Source organism: Ursus arctos, unplaced genomic scaffold (assembly GCF_023065955.2).
Source record: "Ursus arctos isolate Adak ecotype North America unplaced genomic scaffold, UrsArc2.0 scaffold_5, whole genome shotgun sequence".
NCBI lineage: Eukaryota > Metazoa > Chordata > Mammalia > Carnivora > Ursidae > Ursus > Ursus arctos.
In genome coordinates this window covers 66829269-66853120 of record NW_026623067.1, presented here as the reverse complement: position 1 = coordinate 66853120, position 23852 = coordinate 66829269, and the positions used below count along the sequence as shown (strand labels likewise).

At 34.5% G+C, this 23852-nt stretch overlaps 1 protein-coding gene across 2 annotated transcripts in view; it reads left to right on the top strand.

Moving 5' to 3' along the window:
- EDIL3 (EGF like repeats and discoidin domains 3) overlaps positions 1 to 23852 on the top strand; it is a 398882-nt gene that overhangs the window by 136339 nt on the left and 238691 nt on the right. The window contains exon 3 of one of the 2 annotated variants that reach the window (XM_026498663.4): positions 10262 to 10291. The exons of the other annotated variant lie outside the window; for it this stretch is intronic. Within the exon in view, the coding sequence (XP_026354448.2) occupies positions 10262 to 10291 (30 nt within the window). The remainder of the gene's footprint in view (positions 1 to 10261; positions 10292 to 23852) is intronic. 2 annotated transcript variants of the gene reach the window in all.

Here is a 23852-nt window from a genome sequence, read left to right as displayed (position 1 = left end):
TGTCCCATGTCTACCTCCCTAGCCCCTTTTTCCTGCCCAGTCTTGCTCTTAGACAGGAAGAAGATAAGATAGTGATCTCTAGCTCTCTGGGAATTACTGTAAGGTGGACTGGAAGAAGGAGGGAAAGGAAATTAATTCTTCACTCTTTTAATAGTTAATACAATGTTGGATTATTAGTTGTAATATAGCAGCCTAAAGAAGGCAGGTAATAAGGACGTTGTATTTTGTCCTAGTTAGATCTCATCTGGAGATCAAATTCTTGTTGCTGTATTTCAAAAGGCCTTGACAAATTTGAATTTATCAGGAGGAGGTTAAAAAAAAATGATGACCAGTGTGTATACCATGATATATGAAATTAAGTGAAGATGTTTATCTCAGTTAAGAGAATTATGGGGGATATGATAGCTGTTTTCAGATATTTGAATGGCTGTTATGTCAAAAAAGAGCCCTATTATTCCATTGTTTTCCAGACGGTAACCCTAGGAGAGCAATGTGACATGTTTCTTTATGAGATTATAAGTTCCCTACCACTAGAAGTTTTGAAGGAATATTTAGATTTTTACTTGGCAGGTTGGACTAAGTGACCTTTAAGTCTGGTTTGGATTTAATATTTTGTTTCTCAAAGTTGCTTACATCCTGTTTTCTGAACAGCCTATTTCCTTGATTGTTCTTTTGGTTTTTTTATTATTTTGTTTTGTTTTGACAGTTTGGAAGAGTAGAAGCTAATAATATGCAGTCACAGCTTGAAAATAACCAGAAAGACAAGGAGAATGGGACTTGGGCCCTCCCTGAATAGCCCTATACCTTTATTTGATTTCGTTGTCTTAAAGTTAGACCTGTCTAGTTTTTTATCAGTTGAGTTCTTTAAAGACATTTCACTTAAGGAAAAATTTGGCCTAGGGAGACCAGTGTTGCAGATATTGAAATCACATTGTCAATGTCATTTGATCAACGCCTGAATGTGGATATGCTATTTTCCTTTAAAGAAGATCCTAATGATTCTGAAAAGAAAGCATTTAATTTTACCTTCTATTTTAATAGGCAGGAGAAAAAACAATCCTCTTTAGCAGTCATTAACTGACTGCTGAATAAGTCAGTGACACATTAGATTAGTTGAGTTCTACATAGGCAAATAGAAGCCGTGCTTTCTCTCTTAAAGTTAGTGTCCTTGGGATGAGTTCAAACTGCATGAAAAAAATAATTCCCCTAGACCAAAGAGAAACATAGATCCACCAGAGATATCTGAGCTCTCTTCAAATTAGGCCTGTCCACTATTTTTTTCCCCTTCATCTTTTGAGTTTCAAAAGGTATTTTAATTAAGCCAAGTCTGTAGAACTGTATTTTGGGAACTCATCATTTCAAAGCCATCATAAAATTTCTGAATTCCTCTTTGTAATATAAGCAGTGGAAAAGGAATGATATTTTATTAAAAGGCTTCACAAATTTCAAAAGTGGTAAAACGCCATCTTTGAAATAACTTTAACATGTTAAATGTTTGCTTGCACGCACACACACACACAGATACATGCACATTATATGCCAAGATTTTGTAATAAAGCAATTTTCTGTCTTCAAATGGCCACCATTTATTTTTCTTAAAATATTGAAGTTTTATATTATTTAATATAAGAATATTATACTCAGTGGCCAACCCTAAGCTGCATCTGCCCAAGCACAGAGCTCAGCCATTTCATTTGTCTCTGTGTCCTATACTACGTGGACACAGGACACTGAAAGTTCTACTTGGTCACCATGAATGGTAGCTCTATTGTGGGAGTAGCTTTCACAGGAAGAAGGCACAAATATCATATTGTCCAATATATTTAAAAAGCATATACCTGTAGATAGACCGATGACATAAAAGAGGATCATTTAAAAGCCTTATTTACAAAAAGTGAACATTTTATATTGAGCATAGTATTATGAGCTTATTTATTTAATGAAATCTGGTCATTTATTTTTGTTTCATGTTTCTATCACTATTCAAATGGAGTCTGATTATTCACTGCAATATTATTTGTAAGAGAGAAACCCCTGATTCCATCCAAATATCATTCAATAGAGAGTTAAATAAATCACAGTATATCCATAAAACAAAACATTATTACATACTGCCCATATTCACTGAGTATATTGACATAGAAAAATATATGTGCAAATATCAGTGAAAAAAGCAAGTTATAGAACAGCATGTGTTGTATAGTCCTTTTATTTATATTATAAATAAATATTTAATTACTATTTATATGCTATATGTATATGTATTCATATGTATATGGATTTTACTTCAAAATTCAGTTTATGGTGAGTTTTTATTTGGTAATTTAGATGATTTCATACATACACTCCTAATGCAAACCTTAACCCATTTTGACAGGTTTTTTTTGTTTGTTTGTTTTGTTTTGTTTTTGGCTAACCCCTTAATCACAAAATCTCTTCTGACATTAACATTTTATGTGCAGTGATTTTGTGGTTTCCTTAAGTGGATGCTGCCACTGAGATTTGGGTCACTATTGCTGGTCTCTCCATTACCTTTTAGTTTTTTGTTCTTTTGGTTTTAACAGATTTGCTTTTTATTTTTTTTTAAATTTTTTTTATTTATTTTTTTTAAAGATTTTATTTATTTATTTGACAGAGAGAGAGAGACAGCGAGAGAGGGAACACAAGCAGGGGGAGTGGGAGAGGAAGAAGCAGGCTCATAGCAGAGGAGCCTGATGTGGGGCTCGATCCCAGATCGCCGGGATCACACCCTGAGCTGAAGGCAGACGCTTAACTGCTGTGCCACCCAGGCGCCCCAACAGATTTGCTTTTTAGATCAGTGCATTTGTCCAGACTTATGGAGATGGCTTGAAGTTGAAGTGAGCAGTTTTTCACACATAAAGCAAGCAGAAATCCATGGAACATGAACCTGATGGTATCAGTTTCCTTGTGTCAGTTGCTGTGAAACAAAATAATATGGGTGCTGTGACCATCTGAACGTCACATGTGATGTGCAGGTAACCCCTGCTGCACGGCCTCCCTCATCACAGAACACAGCATTCTCTTTGCAGAACTATTTCCTCTCTCCCATATTAAATTTTCAAAAAGATTATGAATTAATTTTACTTAAAATTGGTGCAGTCTGAGCAATCATATACATATTAACTGCTGATCAGCTTGATCCTTTTCAAGTTTCTTCTTTCCATTTGTTCATGAATTTTCTTAGGATATCTTAGGTTTAATTACGAATCCTTACTTAACATAGCTCACAATACTGTACAAACAGACATTAAATTCACTTAACTGGACTTCATTTTCTCATCTCTAAAATTGGACAGCTTTCCAAAAATATTCACTGCATACCAGTTATGTGCACTGTACAAAATTAAAATGTAACTGTTGCCCTAAATAAAGGATAGTAGATAATGTCCCGCTTGGGAACAAGACCGGAAAATATTGCTATTTTCTTTAAAACTGGCTTTAGGTTATAGTTTAAAAGTCAATGGGGATCAAATGGGACAACTACACAAATCTGGAGACTAAAATAAATGCTAATGTATTGAGGGTGGTGAAACTTGAATTGAGTCTGCAAGGGTGGGATGAATTTGGATAGGGAAGCAGAACACATGGAATAAATAATGGATTGAGGGCAGTTGAATAGATAAATGAAATATCGAATTACAAGGCCTTTGTAATGTCAAATCACCTAGCTTAAAGATCTTTAGTGCTTCCTTTAAGCAGGAAAATGTATCCTAATTATGTCCCCAGTGTCTCTTTGATACTAGGTGGTAGATGAGTCATATTACTTCCCAATTTCCCAATACTCTGGTTTAGTTTTATAAATTATGTATTTTTTACCTCAGTGGCAAAACAATGAAACTAAAGCTTCCATTCATTTTTTAAATTATTTTCCCATTGTACCTATTTCTAAAACAAGAAAATCACAAATGCACTGCTAATTGCTGTTAACATGATTCACTGTTTTAACTAGATTGTGAAACCCATGTGAGCTATATCACTACTAAACATAGAAAGTGCATTTTGTGGTTCTATTTTAATGAATCTATATAGTTAATAAGCATTAGTTTGATGCTTTTTCAATTAGTTTAAAATCACAGATTTATTTTTTCATGAGATGATCCAATGGTCATTAGAGCAACCATTGCCTTTTAACCATTATTCCTTTTCTCTCCTGCCCCAAGAAAGTAAATCTGACTTATATGACTATATAGCCATATAAGTCAGTATATATATAATTATGTGTGTGTATGAATGTGTATATATTATGTGTGTGTATATATTCATATATACACACACATCTGTGGAACTAAAACATAGATGAAGACATAAGTTTTTCTCTTTGATAAATCTAGTAATGTAGCTTAATGAAACAGCTGAATTTTATTGAGCAACACAGAGGAGTGTATTAAATATTTATCTATATTGTTTTCTTTCTTTGACAAATATTTATTGAGGCCTACAACATTGTAGACTCTATTCTAAAACTATAGTTATAATGGTGATCAAAAAAGTCATAGCCCTGACCTCATGAAACTCCAGGTCCAATGGAGGAGACTAATAAACATACAAATATATGCTTACATACTAACTACATGTGTACATAATTATATATATTACATATTATTAATTACTCAAAAAATGCCATTCTCCAAATTTAGCACAGGAATCAAAATGCATGTGAAAGACTGATAGACTAGAGAAGACTTTGTAGTTCTCTGAGTACTTTCAGTGCAGACATTATCTGTTGTTTCTCATTGTGCCCCAAACATTGTGCAGTTCTGAGAGCGTATAACTGACCAAATCATTTGCTGTCTGAAGTCTTTGGCTGGCCGGGAGAGAATAATATTCCTTTTTATATTTTCACAAGGAAGAAGTTGGTAATGGCAACTTTTAAGTCCTGAGGCATGTCCTCTTTGGGCCATTGGCCAAAAAACAAATGAACAAACAAATAATAAAACAAAAACCACATAAACCAAAACCTATTTCTAAATACATCTCTGAATACTTCCAGAAGCAACTCTATAACCTATAAATGACTGAGTTCATTTGAAATTTGAAATGATAATTTACTCTTCTTTGCCTTAGTAATACACACACACACACACACACACACACTCACATTTATAGCATTTATCATCTGGGCAAGCATTTATAATCATACATAAATATCATTTTTTTAATCATTGCCATTGAATCAAAACTTCTGAAATATTTTCAGAGTTTAAAAATATATATTTCTTGTTTGTTTATGTAAATAATGAATTACAAGATAATTTCAAACTTGCAGAGCATATTTGGTACATAACTAACTAGATTTATAATACAGCAAACAAAACAATCCTTAAGTCGATATGAATTGGGTAACAACCATATGTAAAATAGATTATAACATGCTAAGAAATGCATTTTGTATCTTTTATAATGAACTATTCATATTTGATGGTGAGCCACAATGGGTATAGAATTATTTTGAATGGATGGAATTTCCAGGTTATAAAAGTTCACTTAAAACACCCAAGGATAAGACAGACAAAGGAGATATAAGAATTGTTGATACTGTATAGAACTAAAGCCTGTCCAATGAAGAGATATGTGGGTTTTAATATCATATGTGTATCAGTGTAGTACACAGCCCATAGGTTTTGGGTAGTTACTGTACTTGACAGTTGGTACTGTGGAACAAAAGAGAAAGGGAGGGAAGGAGGGAGAAAGGAAGTCCAAAGGTTGCCGCCTCCTGCCACCTACTAACCCAGTTCATGAACATGTCACTGTCAGACCATCCTGAATACACAGTAACCAACTTCAAAATCAGGGTAGGTTTATTGTGTCAAAACGCGGTCCTAAGCTCTGTGGGAAAATTATGTGCTGAAAGCGCAGCTGCCCTTTGAATGCAACGCCCAAGGCCGTATGTACTTTCCATCTCACCTGCCTCAGAGATAATTAATTCCTTATGTGTTCTAATATATTTTAAATGGGAACAACAACAAAACTGGTTATAGTTGTGGCAGAATGTCACGTAGTTGCAAATTAGAGAAAACTCAACTAAAACTAGATAAACAATAAAGTGGAAGTATTTTTCCTCAGAAGTGAAGGTCCGGATTTGGGTAAAGATATGACTTAGTGGCTGAACCATATCATCAGTAATCTAATTTCTTTCTGTTTTTCCATCCTGCCTTTGAGCAGGATTGGCTTACTTCTAAAGCTGGCTCCCATCATGGTTGCAAAATGTCTGCCAGCTTACTTCTGGTAACACAGACTTCCTGTCTGTGTCTAAAGGGAAGAAAAGGAGGGTTTTTTCCAGACACTTTCTCAGAAGATCGAGGAAGCCTCCTTTCCAAGATCCTCGCCTCACGCAAGCACACAAAAACTTGATCTTACACATCACTGTCCCCAAATGGGTCATATGCTTTACCTAGACGAATAATGGTGGGCAGGAAAATGGAAAAGATTTATTTAGTTCTGAGGTATAAATAAACTTCCCCTCTAAATCCACAGGAGAAATCATCTTCCCCCAATGTATTGATGTAGGTATCCAAATAAACTGAAGATGATACAAGAGAAAGAGCTTTGAGAGCTGGTGAAGCAACCCCAGTACACATTGTGAAGGGTTTCCTATAAGCCTGCTAATTTACTGCTGCAGTTTCAAAAACTGCACCCATGGCTCTTTCCTATTGCAACAAATTTTGATACGTATAGCCATCATTCTCAACATTTAGTGTTTATAACAGTCACCTGCTGCACTTCTTTAAAATGCAGAAGACTGAACTAACACCCAAATTCAAATTTAGTACATCTGGGGCATTTTAATGAACACCCAGGGTGGTGGTTATGAGCAATGAGAGAACCACAGAACTAAGTTGTCTTTATCAGATATATGTTTTTACTGTCTGTTTTCCTACTGTCACCATCATTTCAGTACATCTTTCTGCGTTGTGAACAGGCAGAGCAATACAGAGTTATTTGTTTACTTTTGTTTCACTTGGTGCATGTCTTTTGTTTGTTTTTGTTGTTGTTAAGATTTTATTTATTTATTTATTTGAGAGAGAGATGGGGAGAGCATGAGGGGGGGTCAGAGGGAGAGGGAGAAAAAATCTCAGTGAGACTCTGTACTAATCGTGGAGCCTTATGCGGGGTTCCATCCCATCACCCTGTGATCATGACCCGAGCCAAAATCAAGAGTCAGACCCTTAACTGACTGAGCCACCCAGGGGCCCTGGTACATGTGTTTTTAATTTCTAGGATTAGAGGAACTTGCATGTGACAAAGACATATTTTTTTGATTTGTTGATTTCATGAATTCTAAGAAGCAAATAGGAAAAATGAAAAATCATTTGTGTAGCATGGCATTATCTTCCGTGGTAATTATTTCACTTAAATGTCACTAAATAGACCACTAATGTCTACTTTGAGGGTTATTTGTACCTTTGGGCCACTAGCTGCCACCTATTAATAGCTCATGGTACTCTGTTTGGTGATGTAGCCACCTACAAGGCCATCTTTGCCAGAGATAACTGCAACAGTGAATTAATAGTAATACTAACCCTTATGTGTGTGCCCTTGTGAGTATGTGTGTGTGTGTGTGTGTGTGTGTGTGTGTGTGTGTGTGTATTTTAATAGCGTGAGTATTGCTTAATGATGTCTTTGTATTACGAGGAACCACCATTATGGAGACGTTGCACAGGAACAGAATTCTGTGCAGACTTGTGTATCTGCCGACTCTAATTTGTCAATCTGTTATGAAGATAGTTTTAGGTGTTGCAGGCTTAAGTGTAGGTTGGTGCATTGCTTGCCCCACAGGCTTTGGTTTTAAGACGTTCTAATTGCTAAGACTTCTATAAGTTTGGAATTGTCTTTGCTTCTGTGCTGGCTAGTTCTTGCCTAAAGTTTCTTGCTTATCCATATATAATGGAGGGATAAAATCTTAGCATTTCTAATCTTACTTCTTTAGGCATCACATGCTTAGGATAGTTTAACTACATACCTCAGATCTCACCTATCTCTGGATTGTAAGGGACCTGAAGAAGTTTCCTGGTCCCTACATCCAGTTTTGTTTTGTTTTGTTTTGTTTTGTTTTGTTTTGTTTTGTTTTGTTTTGTTTCCCGTTATGCTTAAGTCGAAGTAACATTATCAGAGATCTAGCCAGTCCTCATTCCATGACCCTTTTCCCCTTTTTCTCTTTCTCTTTTAGTGAATACTGAATCAACACTTTGGGAGACAGTAAAGCATAGTGGGAAGAGTTTGGTTTGAAAGTCACATTAACATGAGCTCAAATTCAAATTGACCTTAGACAAATTGCTCAGTCACTCTGAACCTCTGTACCTATCAAATATGAGTAATTTTCATCTCATCATAGATTTATATATTGAGTTCACACATATAAAGCGGTGTTTTGTTTTGTTTTGTTTTTCCCATTTTGACTCTCCAGACTTCTACTAAAAATGACCATCTAAGTCAGCACCTACAAGGCTTTATGGTATTTTCCTAAAAGGGAATTCCTAGAAGCTACTGACAGTTTTCCTCTTCGAACATGTTATGATATATTTTGGACATGATAAAGCAGAAAACAGCTTTTTAAATATTTATGTTCTCCACACCATGCATGCCAACTGTGTTTGCTCTCTTCATTCCTTCATGTGCCAAGGAGACAAGCCAAATAGTGTGAGAGGAAAATACTGTAAGGACACAAAGTCAGCTTGTCTGAGGTATGCTCTGTGCAGATGTAACCTTAATGGGAAAGAGTAGAGACTGCTCCCTGGTTACACAGTGATACCTTGATTAACGAATCACCTGGAAACAAAGCTCCTTTATAAGCAATTCAGCTGAGTAAATTTTTATTTTAAAATTTCATGAATAAAATGAAGTAATATCGGCTGGTGTCATATAACTCAATGGTGATATTCGGGGTAAGCTGCATTTGTTTCCAGAGCAGAAATACCTCCTCACAGAATCTGTCTGTTAGTGTAAAGGTGAAGAGATAGATTCTAGGCAAAATTTTGGAAACAACTTCAGATAAATTCTTTTTTTCACTCTTATAACCACCATGCTCAATCCCCTACATACACATAGCATATTATTACCCTTGGAGTCTGGATTCTTTTAAAAATTCATCCCTTTTAAAACAGGAATCAGACTGATTCACACTTTGAGTTATAGTTCATGTTACCTCATATTGATGTTATTTAGTAATGTCTTGGGGCACCTCAGTGGCTTAGTCCCTTAAGTGTCCGACTCTTGATTTCTGCTCAGGTCATGATCTCAGGGTTGTGAGGTTGAGCCCTGCATGGGGCCCCACACTGGGCGTGGAGCCTGTTTAATATTCTCTCTTCCCTCTGATCCCTCCCCCCGGAATATTTTTTTAATTCCTCCCTTTTAAAACAGGAATCCGAATGGTTCACACTTTGAGTTATAGTTCATGTTACCTTATATTGATATTACCTAGTAATGTTTCAATCCTGGCTAGAAGTTAGTACCATTGGAAGAGATTCTGACTTAATTGGTTGGAGGTGGGGCCCAGAGTTTGGCATTCTAATATAAATTCATGGTTCTGAACCATTTCTTTAGGCTAAGTTGTATTTTCATATTGTGGCCTCTCCTTTTATGATATCCATGTTTATCATTTGTGGGTTGTAGACCACATGTGTCAAAACCACTTGGGGTCAGTCTTCAAAATGCAGGTTCTTGTGGCCTCACCATAGAATCACCACTTCTGAATATTAAAGTGTGTCGTACATGTGAGTTGAGAGTGTTTGCGTGTAACCTCTATCTTATTTATAATGTCTCCTTCATGGAATAAAATTTTTACTATCAACAATGCCTTTTGATTCCTCTTTGCTAATAGAAAATTCCCACAAAATGGTGATGATGGGATATTCTATCTCATATACAATTTATATTTTTAAACAACATAATTCATAATAATTATGTAATTTACACTCAAATAAAGTCAATCTTCTTTGCAAAAAGGAAGGGAAGACCAGATTCAGATAACTGAATGGTCTTTTCTAATCAATATGTATTTTAGAGTATAAAAGTATGTAAATGTTAATTTAATGTATATGCCCATTAATTTGTCATTATCCAATTATCTAATGACAGATTTCTAATGTAGTCACAAAAGTACAAGTCAGGAGCTTATAGTCAATGTTTGAAAATGTGAAATATATTTATGTTCAATTTCTCTTTTTCTCTCTCTCTTTCTCCCCACCCCCATCCACTCCCACCCTTTCCCTGTCCCCACATCACCTCTTTTCCTCTTTCATAGCATCAGATGAAGAAGAGCCAACTTCAGCAGGTAAAGTTCGTATGTTGCTAAGATTACTTCTACTTAATTTAATGCCCTTAATAATGGACCCTTCACACTTTGAAGTGTATTTTTCAGGTTTCAACCAAAAAACTGACATAGTTTTATTGACTTTTTTATTTCCGGGACCCATTATGGTGTCCCAGATTAAATGATGTTGGTTATAAGTCTTAAATAACAAGAGAAAAGAATTGAAAATGAACTACCACAGAGGAGAACATAATATAAAATACCACATCAACATTAAAGAATAAGGAAACAAGAAAATTAAAACATTAAGAACAATGCCAAAAATAATAAAATGAGGAGGAAAAATTAAAATGATAAAAATGCAGAAAAACAATAAAAGGAGCAGAATGAAAAAAGGAAAATGATAAAATGAACTTCCATGATAAAATACCACATTATCAAATACATAACTGACACTAAACATGCTATTCACTTAAGTTTAAGGATAAAAACCATATTGTCTCAAACACTCACATTATTTAAAACAAATTTTTACAGTTAGAACTAGTGATACTGAAACATGGCATCATAACTCTGCTCCTCATCCACCTCACCAGTATTTATCAAGCACAGGCTCAGATTTGAACTAAGTACCATGAAGAATGCTAATGGTAGAGAAGGCATTGTGTCTTCAGCATGGTTCTAGGACAATGGGACGGATCAAAGAGAAAGGCCAGGAGCCTAAAGACCAGACACATTTATAAGGATAAAGTAGGAAGCACAGCTGTTGTGGTTAGCAATAAATAAAAGACTCAGGCCAACCAGCGACATCAGGAAAAAGAACTCGGGTCCTGAGATGTAGGGGCCAGAGGCTGGTCTGAAGAGGAAAACCAGGTCCCAGCGCTAGATTCCTTCTTAGACAAGTAGTTGAGGAAAGGAGTTAGGTCTGAGAGACAAGAGCAGGAAATGGTTAGTGAAACCAATGGACAAAAGGAAGCCTGATTTTATGGGGAGGGGGGAATCTAGCCCAGTTACTGAAACTTAGATACAAGGCATCATTTCAATTCATAGACCTAACTTATTTCCACTGGTTCCAGACTTCCTGATTTCTACCTTCCTTCAAAAGTGACTGGGTGGAGATTTTTACCTGTACAAGTAAATTCGAAAGGTCAAAAAATCAATGGAATAAAACGAAGTAGATGTCTTACAAATATCTTTCATAAATCCCAAGGATGCCTAATTGCATGATACTCATAATTCCTTTGATAACGGAATCACAGAATTAGATACACTTTCAATAATTTCATTTTCATAATATCATTAGTTTGTAGTATGATTTGGATGATAAGAGCTCCCTATCATTTTCTTCCAGTCTAGTCAGTATTGTGTAGCCCATTTTTAGGAGCAATCTAATCACATGACTCAATAGCAAACTCATCTGTTGCTATGACTCCTCTGTGGATATGACTCCTCTGTCTAGTTCCTGACTTCTTTTTGCCCTTGCTTGAGGCATTAGTCTTCACAGAGTTGCCCAAAGATTCTGTATTTCTCAACCTTAGTTGAGTTTTCTCTTTGTATGAATCCTTATGAGCAAGATGCTTTTCTAGCCCAGGCTCATTCCTCTTCCATCTTACACCCCACACCTTGCTTTGTTGCCTGCCAAACAATTTTGGCACCATTGCAGAAGAATTACTATTTTTGCATAGTGGGGATTAATTTTAACCTAGTGTAAATGATATTTAAGTATAATATAACTATTTTTTGGTGTGATTTTATTATTTTAAAGTTATTTTAATAATTTATTTGTCTAGTAAGAAAATCTTTTGGTAAATGCAACTGAATATTTTTTCTCTAAATATTTATTTTACTTTAGAGTGATCTGAACATCATCAAGCCTAAATTATGGTTAAAAAGTACTTTTGTTTTTAGATGTGACCAATGTTTTTGTTGAGATTTTAGCACCAACTTTTAGAATAGAACAAATGTATTCTTAAGGAATATTTTAACTAAATTTTTCATGTACAGATTAGCACTGAGAAAATTGGTCATTTAGGAAAGCAGGCACTCCTTCTATGTAAAAACTGCCAGTGGAAGTTAAATGTTTTTCTTTTAGTGTTATCAAAGTATATAATAAAAGGAGTATGATTGTGTAGTATTAAACCTTTTGACAAAATATTTATTATGAGATTTGTAAAAACTTGGTTTCATAAGGAATATGAATAGTTGTGGAAAGTGGATTATTAATATTTTAGGTTTTTTTGTAACTTTTGCCACCAGTTATTTCAACATTTTTCTTAAATGAATATTTATTATCTGTTTATGTAATATTTTTCTTCAGTAATATTTATCAAAATATATCTTTTATTTAAAGTTGTTATGCAGAATATATTTATTTCATACATGGTTAGTAATTCTCTGTTTCTACTCTTACCTTCTTCCATTAACAGAATTTATCTAGAATAACCTTTTCTAAGCTGAGACTCATTTTATGGTCCTTTATTTTTTCATTCTTTCTTTTTTTTCTTTCTTTCCTGGTATTTCTCCATACTGTTTAACTCATCAGTGAAATGCAATCTTTTTCCCCCCCAAATTTTACCTGAATTAAACATTTATATGTTCCTATATGATATCTTCAATATCTTTATCAGACTTATATTCTGCCTTCAGATTCACAGCATAGTTGGACAGTAACTCCTACAAATACATACTTTAATGTCTTTAAATTATTTGGATGTTTCCATTAGGAGATCTGCTGCTCCTCAAAATTCAATAGGAGAAGAAATAATAAAGAAAAAGGGGTGTCACAGGCTTCTCATTATTAGTTGTTAATATATGAATTATGAATTAAGAATGATTCTTTTAGACAAATCTACACATGACATCAGTGCAGGTCCCTAGTGTATACTGCTATTAAATGATACTATTTATTAAATGTTGCAATGTATGGATATTGTATAACAAATCTAGGTTGTTTTTACCCCACAGAATTGGATTAATTATAATTCCACAATGTGACAAATTCTCATTGTTCAGAACTATTTCTAAAAAGAATAATAGGTTTCTATCTGGAATAACAAATAGTGTGAAAAAAATCAAAAAGAGACAATATAACTCTGAGAAAATTAATGAAATATTAGATAGTGTTTTACTTGTGTTACAATGCTACAAAATGATATAGGCCTTTCTCTACAATAGAGCCTATTTGATTAGCCTTTTATGTAGAATTATTATGACTGCCATTATCAAAACAGATAACTGACCCCTCTAGTCTACTTCCATGTTTACAATATTTTTAAGTTTTTTTCTGTGTTATTTATTCAAATTTGCCTAATTTCTCTTATTTGAACTTCTAAATTGCCATGCAAAAAAGCAAGTACTGCTTTTTTTGTGTTATTTTGTGGAGGGGAAGCATAATACATCACGTCTGTGTTTCTCCTCCTGGGGATATATCCCGTTATTGAATATAGAGCATCTGGTTGTTAATCATTCAGCTCTGAAGGTTCTGATGGGATGCATTAGCCTAGAGGAACATGTTTTGTATCATCTGAGTTACTAGGGCAGTTCCACCTAACACCTGTTTCTGTAACTATTGAAAGCTCCTTTTTATTTATCTTAGTTGAATCCTATGCTCAGATATTTAAACATCTTATTTCATCGAGTATAAAAAACACATCCATGAACTATACAAGAAATTTTTTCAAGCTAGGTTATCCCAGTAATTACAAACTAATGAGATTCATATTTTTAGAATGGCCCTACAGATGCCGTACTTTCAAATGAATCATTTTTAAAGGTGATATATAAATCCAATTATGTTGCTATTGCTCAAATAGTTTTTGGAAGCTCTCTTTTGAAATTTCCTTCAGAATCTGCTTATGACAATGTAACATAAATTATTCCTTTGTAGTTTCAGAACTGTGCTACTATATTCATCAGACTTTGACCTAATAAATATGCCTTTAAAAACAAAGATTTGCAATTATTAGGAATGTGTAGTGTGTGTGTATCCGAGCATGTGAAATATAGATCAGTTTATAACTTTGAAAAGAAATCAGTTTACAACTTTTGAAAGGTGATACATAATATTTATATTGAATTTCAAAAAATAACACTCTTTAATAAAGTTAAGACGGTGGCTGCTTCCTACTCAGTTGCACAAATCCAATATTCATTTATCTTTTATTTAAAGTTCATAATAGGGAGAGGGTTCATAAACTGATTATACCAATACTTTTGTCTATGTCCTTTAAAAAATTAAGACATTTGCATTAGAAAATTGACTTCTACAAATGAGCTAATCTATATAAAATTTAATTTATTAACCATAAGGTATATTAAATCAAGCTTATTCTCACATAAATTTCTCATTCCTCTTAATTTATTTTGTCTTATTAGCTATTATTTTATGTCTCTAGAAATACCATTTATTCATCAAGTTGATGAAATCATTATAAGAATAACAATAGGACCAGAAATGAAAAATGTTATTAAATGAGATCAAAATCGGTCAAAAACCGGCTTGTGGGGATCTTATAGCTCTACAGTAGGACCGTGGCTAAAATCAAAACCACTTACTGTTTTATTCCTACCACCATAAAAACAAAGCTTGATTTTTTTTCTTCTCTTGCCTAAGGAGAGATTTTTAATTGTTTTGTCACTTTTTTTAATATTAAAGAACTGGGTTTGGGCTTATATAAAAGTAGCTATTAACATTGAGCTAACAAATAATGACAAAAAATTATGATTAGAAGAAATGGAACTTTCAGGTGAAAGTAAAAGAAAGAATCTTTTTAGCAGTCAGCTATGTTAAAACACTAAACTATGAAAGCCATACTGTTCTTTTTATGTTTATAAAGTTAAGATTTCATAGTTTACTTAAATGTAAAACTAATTTGAGGACTATCAATATCTGATCCCACTTGGTAATGATGATAGACATTGCCACCTGGATACAATAGTTTATAATAAACTCATTGTGACCTCTGTGATGCCCATCAGTGATGAATACAATAGTGATTGGGCACACCAGAGCATCATCATTTCCACTGGTTCCTTTCACATCTTTCAATATGTTTAATCTTTCAAAAGACCAGCTTGGCCATTGAGGAAGCACACACAACACCAATCACCTACATATTTAAAAGAACACTGACTAGCAGTAGTAAAGGTTTACAACTATAGTTTTACATGTATAAATATATATTTATGACTTTATAGATAAACCATACATACATGGTTATATGGATAAGCCATGTATGTGTATATATATGTATGTATATGTATATATGTGTGTGTGTTATATATATGTGTGTGTGTATATATATATGTTTAAAACAGATGTTACGTATTTCTGCAGCTAAACACAGTACACAGAGTGATTAGATATTTTTCTCTAAATTTTAAAATATTTAATTTTGGCCCTACAAAAGCTTCCCTTCTGTTTATAGTGAATTTTGTGATTGTCTTAACTATGCTATAGATTTCTTTTAGACTCTTTCCTGTTTTTTTTTATGATATTCAGTTCTGCATGGCTGACTTTGCTAAATTATTCTACATCCCATGCATTTTGAAAAGGAATAATATCTTACCATATTATTCTCTAATGAACAGGAGTTGCTTTTGCATTCTGATCTTAGCACTTTATTTCCTTGGGGTCTGACATAGAGCTTCGCATCCTCGTTTTTGTTCGCCTTACATTTGTTACAAATTTTCTCCTTTTCTATATAGACATATTTTCCCTCTAGTGCCTGGAACAACTTTACTAATTATTTTATCAAGTATATTCTTGTTCATAAAGATATGCTAAGGAGGCTTAAATATTAAGTACTTACATATAAAAACCAGAAGTTTATTGCTGCGATCTCTAAAAACCAAAAGTCACTATTTGTAGATTCTCAATAGAATAAGGAAGAAATCATTGCTTCGAAAGACCAACTACAGCTGACTTTTTTTTACGAGACAAAACTTTTTTTATTGATAGATGTGTGATATTATATTGAACTGTAAGACAAAAATAGTTCTTATTTAAATGTGTTTTATGTAGATAGTATTTTTTCATGTTTTTACTAAGATAAACTTCACTGTAGTATAGGATCATGTTACCAGTAGGGAATTTGGGAGATTACCTACTCCATATCTTTCTCTTCAGACAAGCTTAAGAATTAAACAATCACAAGAGGGAAAAATAATACATTTGTAACTCTATGAATATAGATATATAATCTATCATCTCTCCCCAAAAAGTATAAATCTTAACTTGAACTAAAGTTAAAATATTGCCAAGAAATAAGTGAAATAAAAAATCCTTCATAGCATAACTTGAAGATATAATTTCTTCAGGAGTATATGTTAATACCTAGCAATGCATACATTCTAAAAACAGTTATCGTGGGGCGCCTGGGTGGCTCAGTTGTTAAGCGTCTGCCTTCAGTTCAGGGCATGATCCCAGGACCCTGGGATCGAGACCCACATCAGGCTCCCTTCTGGGAGCCTGCTTCTTCCTCTCCCACTCGCTCTGCTTGTGTTCCCTCTCTCACTGGCTGTCTCTCTCTCTTTCAAATAAATAAATAAAATCTTTAAAAAAAAAACACAGTTATCGTGTGACATGCTTTTATTTATTTATTTATTCATTCATTCATTCATTCATTCATTCATTCATTTTTAAGAGAGAGGGCTGTGTGGCAGGGGCAGAGAGGGAGAGAGACTCTTAAGCAGGCTTCACCCCCAGCGCAGAGCCTGATGAGGGGCTTGATCTCATGACTCTGAGAACATGACCTGAGCCAAAATCAAAAGTTGGAGCTCAACCAACTGAACCACCCAGGTGCTCCTGTGTGACATGCTTTAGTTGTAAAAGAAAAGTCAGTTTAATGTTGCTTGAATAATAAGGGATTTTATTGGCTCACAGAATTGATAATGAGTAGCTCAATGATATCACTAAAAATTTGTGCTTTGTTTCTCTTTCCACATTTTTGTTCTGTCTTCTGTAGTATAAAATTTATTTTCGTTTCAAACTGGTTTCCCTTGTGGTGGTGATATGTCTGCCAAAAGCTACTGTGGCTATGTGCACCTTTATCCATGTCCAGAGAGGGCAAAGAAAGCAAAAGTCCTGAGATCCACTCTAATTGGACAGGCTTAGATCCCTTCTGCCATCCCTCTGAAACAACCAGCTACTCAAGCCCTTCCCCTGGAGCATGAAGTTAATTTCTGCTTTCTCTCAGGATCAGGAGCTAAGGGGCAGATATGTGAATAAGAATCTGGATACTCTTTTGGAAGAGACGGGGAAATACATACTAGGTCAATGATCAGTAAAGCTACTAAGTAACCGTTATAACACCTCTTTGTCATTTTTAACTACTTTCTTAGTTCTTCTACACTTTGGTATGTTTTTCATATTATTTTGTAAAAATTCTTAGGAGACTTGAGAAATCTGATTGTTCAGAAATAACTTCAATACACATCTCAGTAATACTAAAGTCTATTCATATTTGCAGTGTTTTACATCATGAATTTTTAAAATCTCAACTCCACTGTATACTTTATTTTTCTCTCATGTGCTTAAAAATATATTTATGCTTGCCAAAACTGTGTACATGTATTATCTGTATTGAACTGATCTTTCTTTTTTTCTTTAATGATCTGTTTCTACAGAAACTAGTAAGTTTACTCAACTCTAGTTCTTACATGCAGCTGACTGTAATCTTCCTCTCCTACATTTCAAAAAATGCCAATCATGTTAAATTTCATTGTCCAGAAAATCCTGAGAGTATTAGATACTGTCATTACTTAGTTTAACCCAGGCTGATATTATCTTATTATAGATGAACATTTTTTATCATGAACTTATAGCCAAAACATAATAATTTTGTTCAGAATATTAGAAAATGGCCATTCAAATTTAGTAAACTTTTTAAGCTTGGGGGAAAAATGTGATTTAATCTTTTCATGTATGTTGCTGCAGCTTTAAAAATTCAATTTTTGAAACTCACTTCCATCATAATGTTGAAAAATAGCTCCAGAGGTGTAAATAAAATTTTGATTTAACATTTGTAGAAATTTCATATTTTTTCAATTAATAATAGATTTTGTGCTGTTGACCTTTAGAATACTGGGAGAAAAACCAAAAATGAAACCCAAGTTAATGTTAAGCTCAAATACTGAAAAAGCATCAAATTAAAAACAAAATGGTCATAAAGGTATATAAATGGAAGTGGAAAGTGTGTCAGTAAGGCTTCTCCAGAGAAGCAGAACCATATGGGGGCACCTGGGTGGCTCAGTCAGTTAAGCATCTGACTCTTGATTCTGCCTCAGGTCCTGATCTCGGGGTTATGAGATCGAGCCCCACATCAGACTCTGCGCTGAGTGTAGAGCCTGCTTAAGATTCTCTCTCTCCCCTCTGGACTCCAGGAAACAAACTGAGGGTTTCAGAGTGGAAGGGGGTGGGGGAGGGGATAACAGGGTGATGGGTATTAAGGAGGACACGTACTGTGATGTGTTACATGTAACTAATGAATCATTGAACACTACTTTAAAAACTAATGATGTACTGTACAGTGGCTAACTGAACATAATAAAATTAAAAGAAAGAAAAAAGAAAGAAGAAAGAAAGAAAGAAAGAAAGAAAGAAAGAAAGAAAGAAAGAAAGAAAAAAAAAAAAAAGTCCTGAAAACAGCAGCCAAATAGCCAGTAAATGGAATTTAAAATGAAAATTTAAGAGGGGCACCTGGCTGGCTCAGTTGGTAGAGCACACGACTCTTGATCTTGGGGTTGTGAGTTCAAGCCCCGTGTTGGGCATATGGCATATACTTACAAAATAAAATAAGTGAAAAGTTAAAAAAAAAATTCTCTCTCTCCCTCTCTCTCTGCCCCTCCGGCCAACTCCTGCTCACTCTCTCTCCCTATCAATCAATAAACCATATGTGTGTATGTGTATAAATACATAAACTACATAGTCCAAAGAGATTTATTTTAAGGAATTGACTCACATGATTGTAGGTAGGCTTTGGCAAGTCCCAAATCTGTAGGGCAAGCCAGGTCATCTGGAAACTTAGGATTTTTATGTTACAGTCTTGAGTCAAAGTTCTTTCTTCTCAGGGGAACCTCAGGTTTTACTCCTAAGGCCTTTACCTAACTGATTGGATGAAGCCCACCCACATCATGGAGGCTAATCCGCTTTTTTAAAGTCCATTGATTGTAGACAGCTACAAAGCATCTCCACAGCAACATCTAGACTAGTATTTGACCAAGGAACTGGACACCATAGTCTAGCCATATTTACACATAAAGTATAGCCATCATAGAGAGCGAATAAAAATCATGTAAATGTAAAATATTTTAATTCTCAATAAAGCTATTTCCAGAGAAACAGATAAGCAGAATTTCTAACATTTAATCATGTGCTTGTTGCCCCACTGTCTGTACACACGTAGACTTTGAGCTTCTTTAATTTTTAATCCTCCCTACACTAGTTGGATGTATCTTTAAGGACATCTCCAATTGTCTGGCCCAGTTTTTTGCTGTCTCTAGTTTCACCTCAAAGTTTAATCCAAATAGAGCACTGAGAAGTATTAATTTCCTATTCCAGGGATTTGTGGGCTCAAGGAAGTCATTAAACTTTCTGGTTCATGATGGGTAAGATAAAACTCCATGGACTTGCAGGCCTGAACCTATGCTTTTAGTGCCTTTGTCTTCAGATAAATAGCTATCTCCTGCTTGTAAAGTATTTTCCTTTTGTAGCTTTCATTTTCATCATCTGTAAAATGGGATAATAATAATGCCTACCATAGAGGTTTGATACAGGGATCAAATACGATGATACATTAAAGCGCTTACCACATCATGCACATTCTATAATAAGTACAGGGAATCTAAATGTTATTTTTACTTTCATTATCATCAGTGTTGTTTGCCATGTTATTATTATTATTATTATTATTATTATTATTTTGATTGTCAGGCAATTTGTGGAGTGTTCGGTGTACAGTATTTTATTTAATTTTTACAATAAAGCAATACAGCTTTAAAGATAAAATATATATATACACGTATAATCTATCTATGTATCATCTGTCTATCTATATTCTTACTTCTAGTAAGAAAAACACTGAATTTTAAAACATAAAGAAATATGCTCAAAGTTATATAATTAACAAGTAACAGAAGCAAGATTCAAATTCAACTTTCCCTGGGAAAACTTGTGCTCATTCTACTTCGGCAAATTCTGTCTTTTTATTCACTTATAAACAGATTTAAATAACATTTCTTTCAATTGTAAAAGCAATACACAGTTATTCAATTTTTATGCATACATTATAAAACAGAACCTAATAGCATGCAAAATTTTACCTATCATTTTAAATGATGGTCTGAGTACTATAGTAATTTATGGACCTTGTAGATATATTTTTTAAAGCATAAAATAGGAAATGAAAATCCACCTGACTGCCTTAATCCATATTGACTATTTGCATTTAAAAAAATAGTCTGCCTCGATCTAACAGCTCTTACAGTCTTCTCCATCCCAGTTGCTCAGGATGGAAACTGGATATAATTTGTACCCTTCTCCATTACCCCCTGGATGCATTTTCTAAGACTGCCACCCTGCCTTTTCGTTTCTGTAAAACCAGCACAAACCCTGGGCACATGCCCATCGTAGGCAGGGCTGTGCACTCACAGATCCTTCTGGTGGCTTCCCCCAAGGGTGTCTGCATGACTACTCCATCACATCTTTCCTGTCTTGATCAAAGATTTCTTCTCAGGAAGGCCTTCTCTTTGTCTCTAAAACGGTCACACCTTTTCCACCTTGTCAGGTCTCCTAGTCTGCTTTACTTTTTAATGTTAGCACTGTCTGAAGACCACATATATAGCTTCTTTGTTGTCTATCCAGGCTGAATATAAATTCTGAGGCATGGGATTTTTTAGTCTGTTTTATTCACTACTGAATCTTTCCAGCTACTAGAACGATGTTTGGTATATGGTAGATGCTTAATAAATACTTGTTTTACGATTGAATTAATGAATAAAGTTAGCCATACTGATTTTATACTGATTTTAAAGCACTATCAACCCAAAAATATACACAGTTCTTCTTTATAAAACAAAATAGGGGGGTGACGATAGATATATTTCCCCATTTAAGAAATAAATAAAGGATAACACTAATAATTGGCTAAGAATCTTAAAGATGCTTTAAAATTACTGAAATCCCTTGGTATTGGTCTTTGTTTTTCTGCTCTTGTTGCACTAGAGTAAATGTGTTGTGCTTAGTGATTCTTCCAGGGTGGTGTACTAACAATGTCGGTAATTCAGCCATTGTTAGTAATTACGGTGTGGAAACTGCAGCGGTGATTTTAAGAAGCCTCAAACTTGACAGCAACCATAACCAGTGGACTTTGAGTAGCACATTTAAAAATAAAATGTACCTGGGCATAGTACATTTTGGGGATGTACTTTTTTTTAAGAAAAGATGGTTACCCAAAACAGACTTTCAACTGCTAGAATACTCCAAGATTTAGAGGTTCGTTCCCTATTTATTCAGCTAATTTTCTGCTTCACCGAACAGAAGTCTAAATGAGAAATACCCAGTATTTTTTATCCAATTTAAGTGATATGCTTAAAATAATATCTATATCTATTCATATCTAATTCTCTGCTTCTCTAGACATAAATCTAAACAAGAAAATATCCAGTATTTTTTTAATCTAATTTAAACATTATCTCCTCCAGTCCCGTCCATGTTGCAGCAAATGTTGAGAAATCGTTCTTTCTGATGGTTGAGTAATATTCCATTGTATATATGGACCACATCTTAATCCAGTAGGCTGGTGATGGGTATTAAGGAAGGCACATATTGCATGGTGCACTGGGTGTTACACACAAGTAATGAATCATGGAACTTTACATCAAACTAGGGATGTACTGTATGGTGACTAACATAATACCATACAAAAAAACACTTAAAAAAATAATCTAATTTAAACAATATCCAGTTTTTTTATCCAATTTGAATAACATTGTTAATTTTTTCAAAAGCTTACCAGAGGCTTTTGGAAAAGAACCAACAATCCAGTTCTCAAAAATAAAAACAAAGAATAAAACCCACTGTACATATCCACCAGTGGTTTGTGCCAGGGCTTTAGATGTTCTACAGAGGACATCATGATGCCTGTCCGAGACGGAGGCACTCTGAAACCATTTCATCCCATAACTTAGCTTTGAAAAATGGAGTGGGAGGAATTATGCAAGTACTGAGCTACTAATATAAACAAAGCTAAGATAAGAATAATTAGAAAGTGAACAGACAGGGATTTTTATCCCCCAGAATTTTAACATTCTGCACCTTCACCTATCTAAACACATTGTTTTACACTAAGTTTTATTTATAAGATCATCAAGAAACCACTGACAATTCTGATTCATGTTGAGTTCCTATGATATGCCAAGCCTTAGACTGATAATTTTTAGGCAGAACACTCAAGGAATTTGTCTAACTTTCTTTTTTTTTTATCATTATTATTATTATGTTCAGTTAGCCACTGTATACTACATCATTAGTTTTTGATGTAGTGTTCAATGATTCATTAATTAACGTATAACACCCAGTGCACATTGCAACATGTGCCTTCCTTGATACCCATCACCTTGTTCTCCCCTCCCCCCTGAAACTCTCAGTTTGTTTCCTGGTTTCCATAGTCTTTTATGGTTCATCTCCCTCTCTGATTTCTCCCCCTTCAGATTTCCTTCCCTTCCCCTATGGTCCTCCGAGCCATTGCTTATGTTCCACATATGAGTGAAACCATATAATTGTCTTTCTTTGCTTGACTTACTTCACTTAGCATTATCCCCTCCAGTTCCATCCATGTCCGTGCAAGTGGTGGGTATTCATCCTTTCCAATGGCTGAATAATATTCCATTGTATACATGGACCACATCTTCTTTATTCATTCATCTGTTGAAGGACTTCTTGGCTCCTTCCACAGTTTGGCTATTGTGGACATTGCTGCTATGAATATTGGGGGTATATGTGCCCCTTCTTTTCACTACATCTGTATCTTTGGGGTAAATACATAGTGCAATTGCTGGATCGTAGGGTACCTGTATTTTTAACGTCTTGAGGAACCTTCATACTGTTTTCCAAAGTGGCTGTACCAGCTTGCATTCCCATCAACAGTGTAAGAGGGTTACCCTTTCTCCACATCCTTGCCAACATTTGTTGTTTCCTGTTTTGTTAATTTTTGCCATTCTAATTGGTGTAAGGTAGTATCTGATTGTGGTTTTGATTTGTATTTCCCTGGTGACTAGTGATGTTGAGCATTTTTTCATTTGTCTGTTTGCCATTTGTATGTCTTCTTTAGAGAAATGTCTGTTCATGTCTTCTGCCCATTTTTTGATTAGATTATTTGTTTTTTGAGTGTTGAGTTTGAGAAGTTCTTTATAGATCTCAGATATCAGCCCTTTATCTGTAATGTCATTTGCAGATATCTTCTCCCATTTTATGGGTTGCCCTTAGTTTTCTTGGCCATTTCCTTTGCTGTGCAGAAGCTTTTTATTTTGATGAAGTCCCAAACATTCATTTTCACTTTTGTTTCCCTTGCCTTTGGAGACGTGT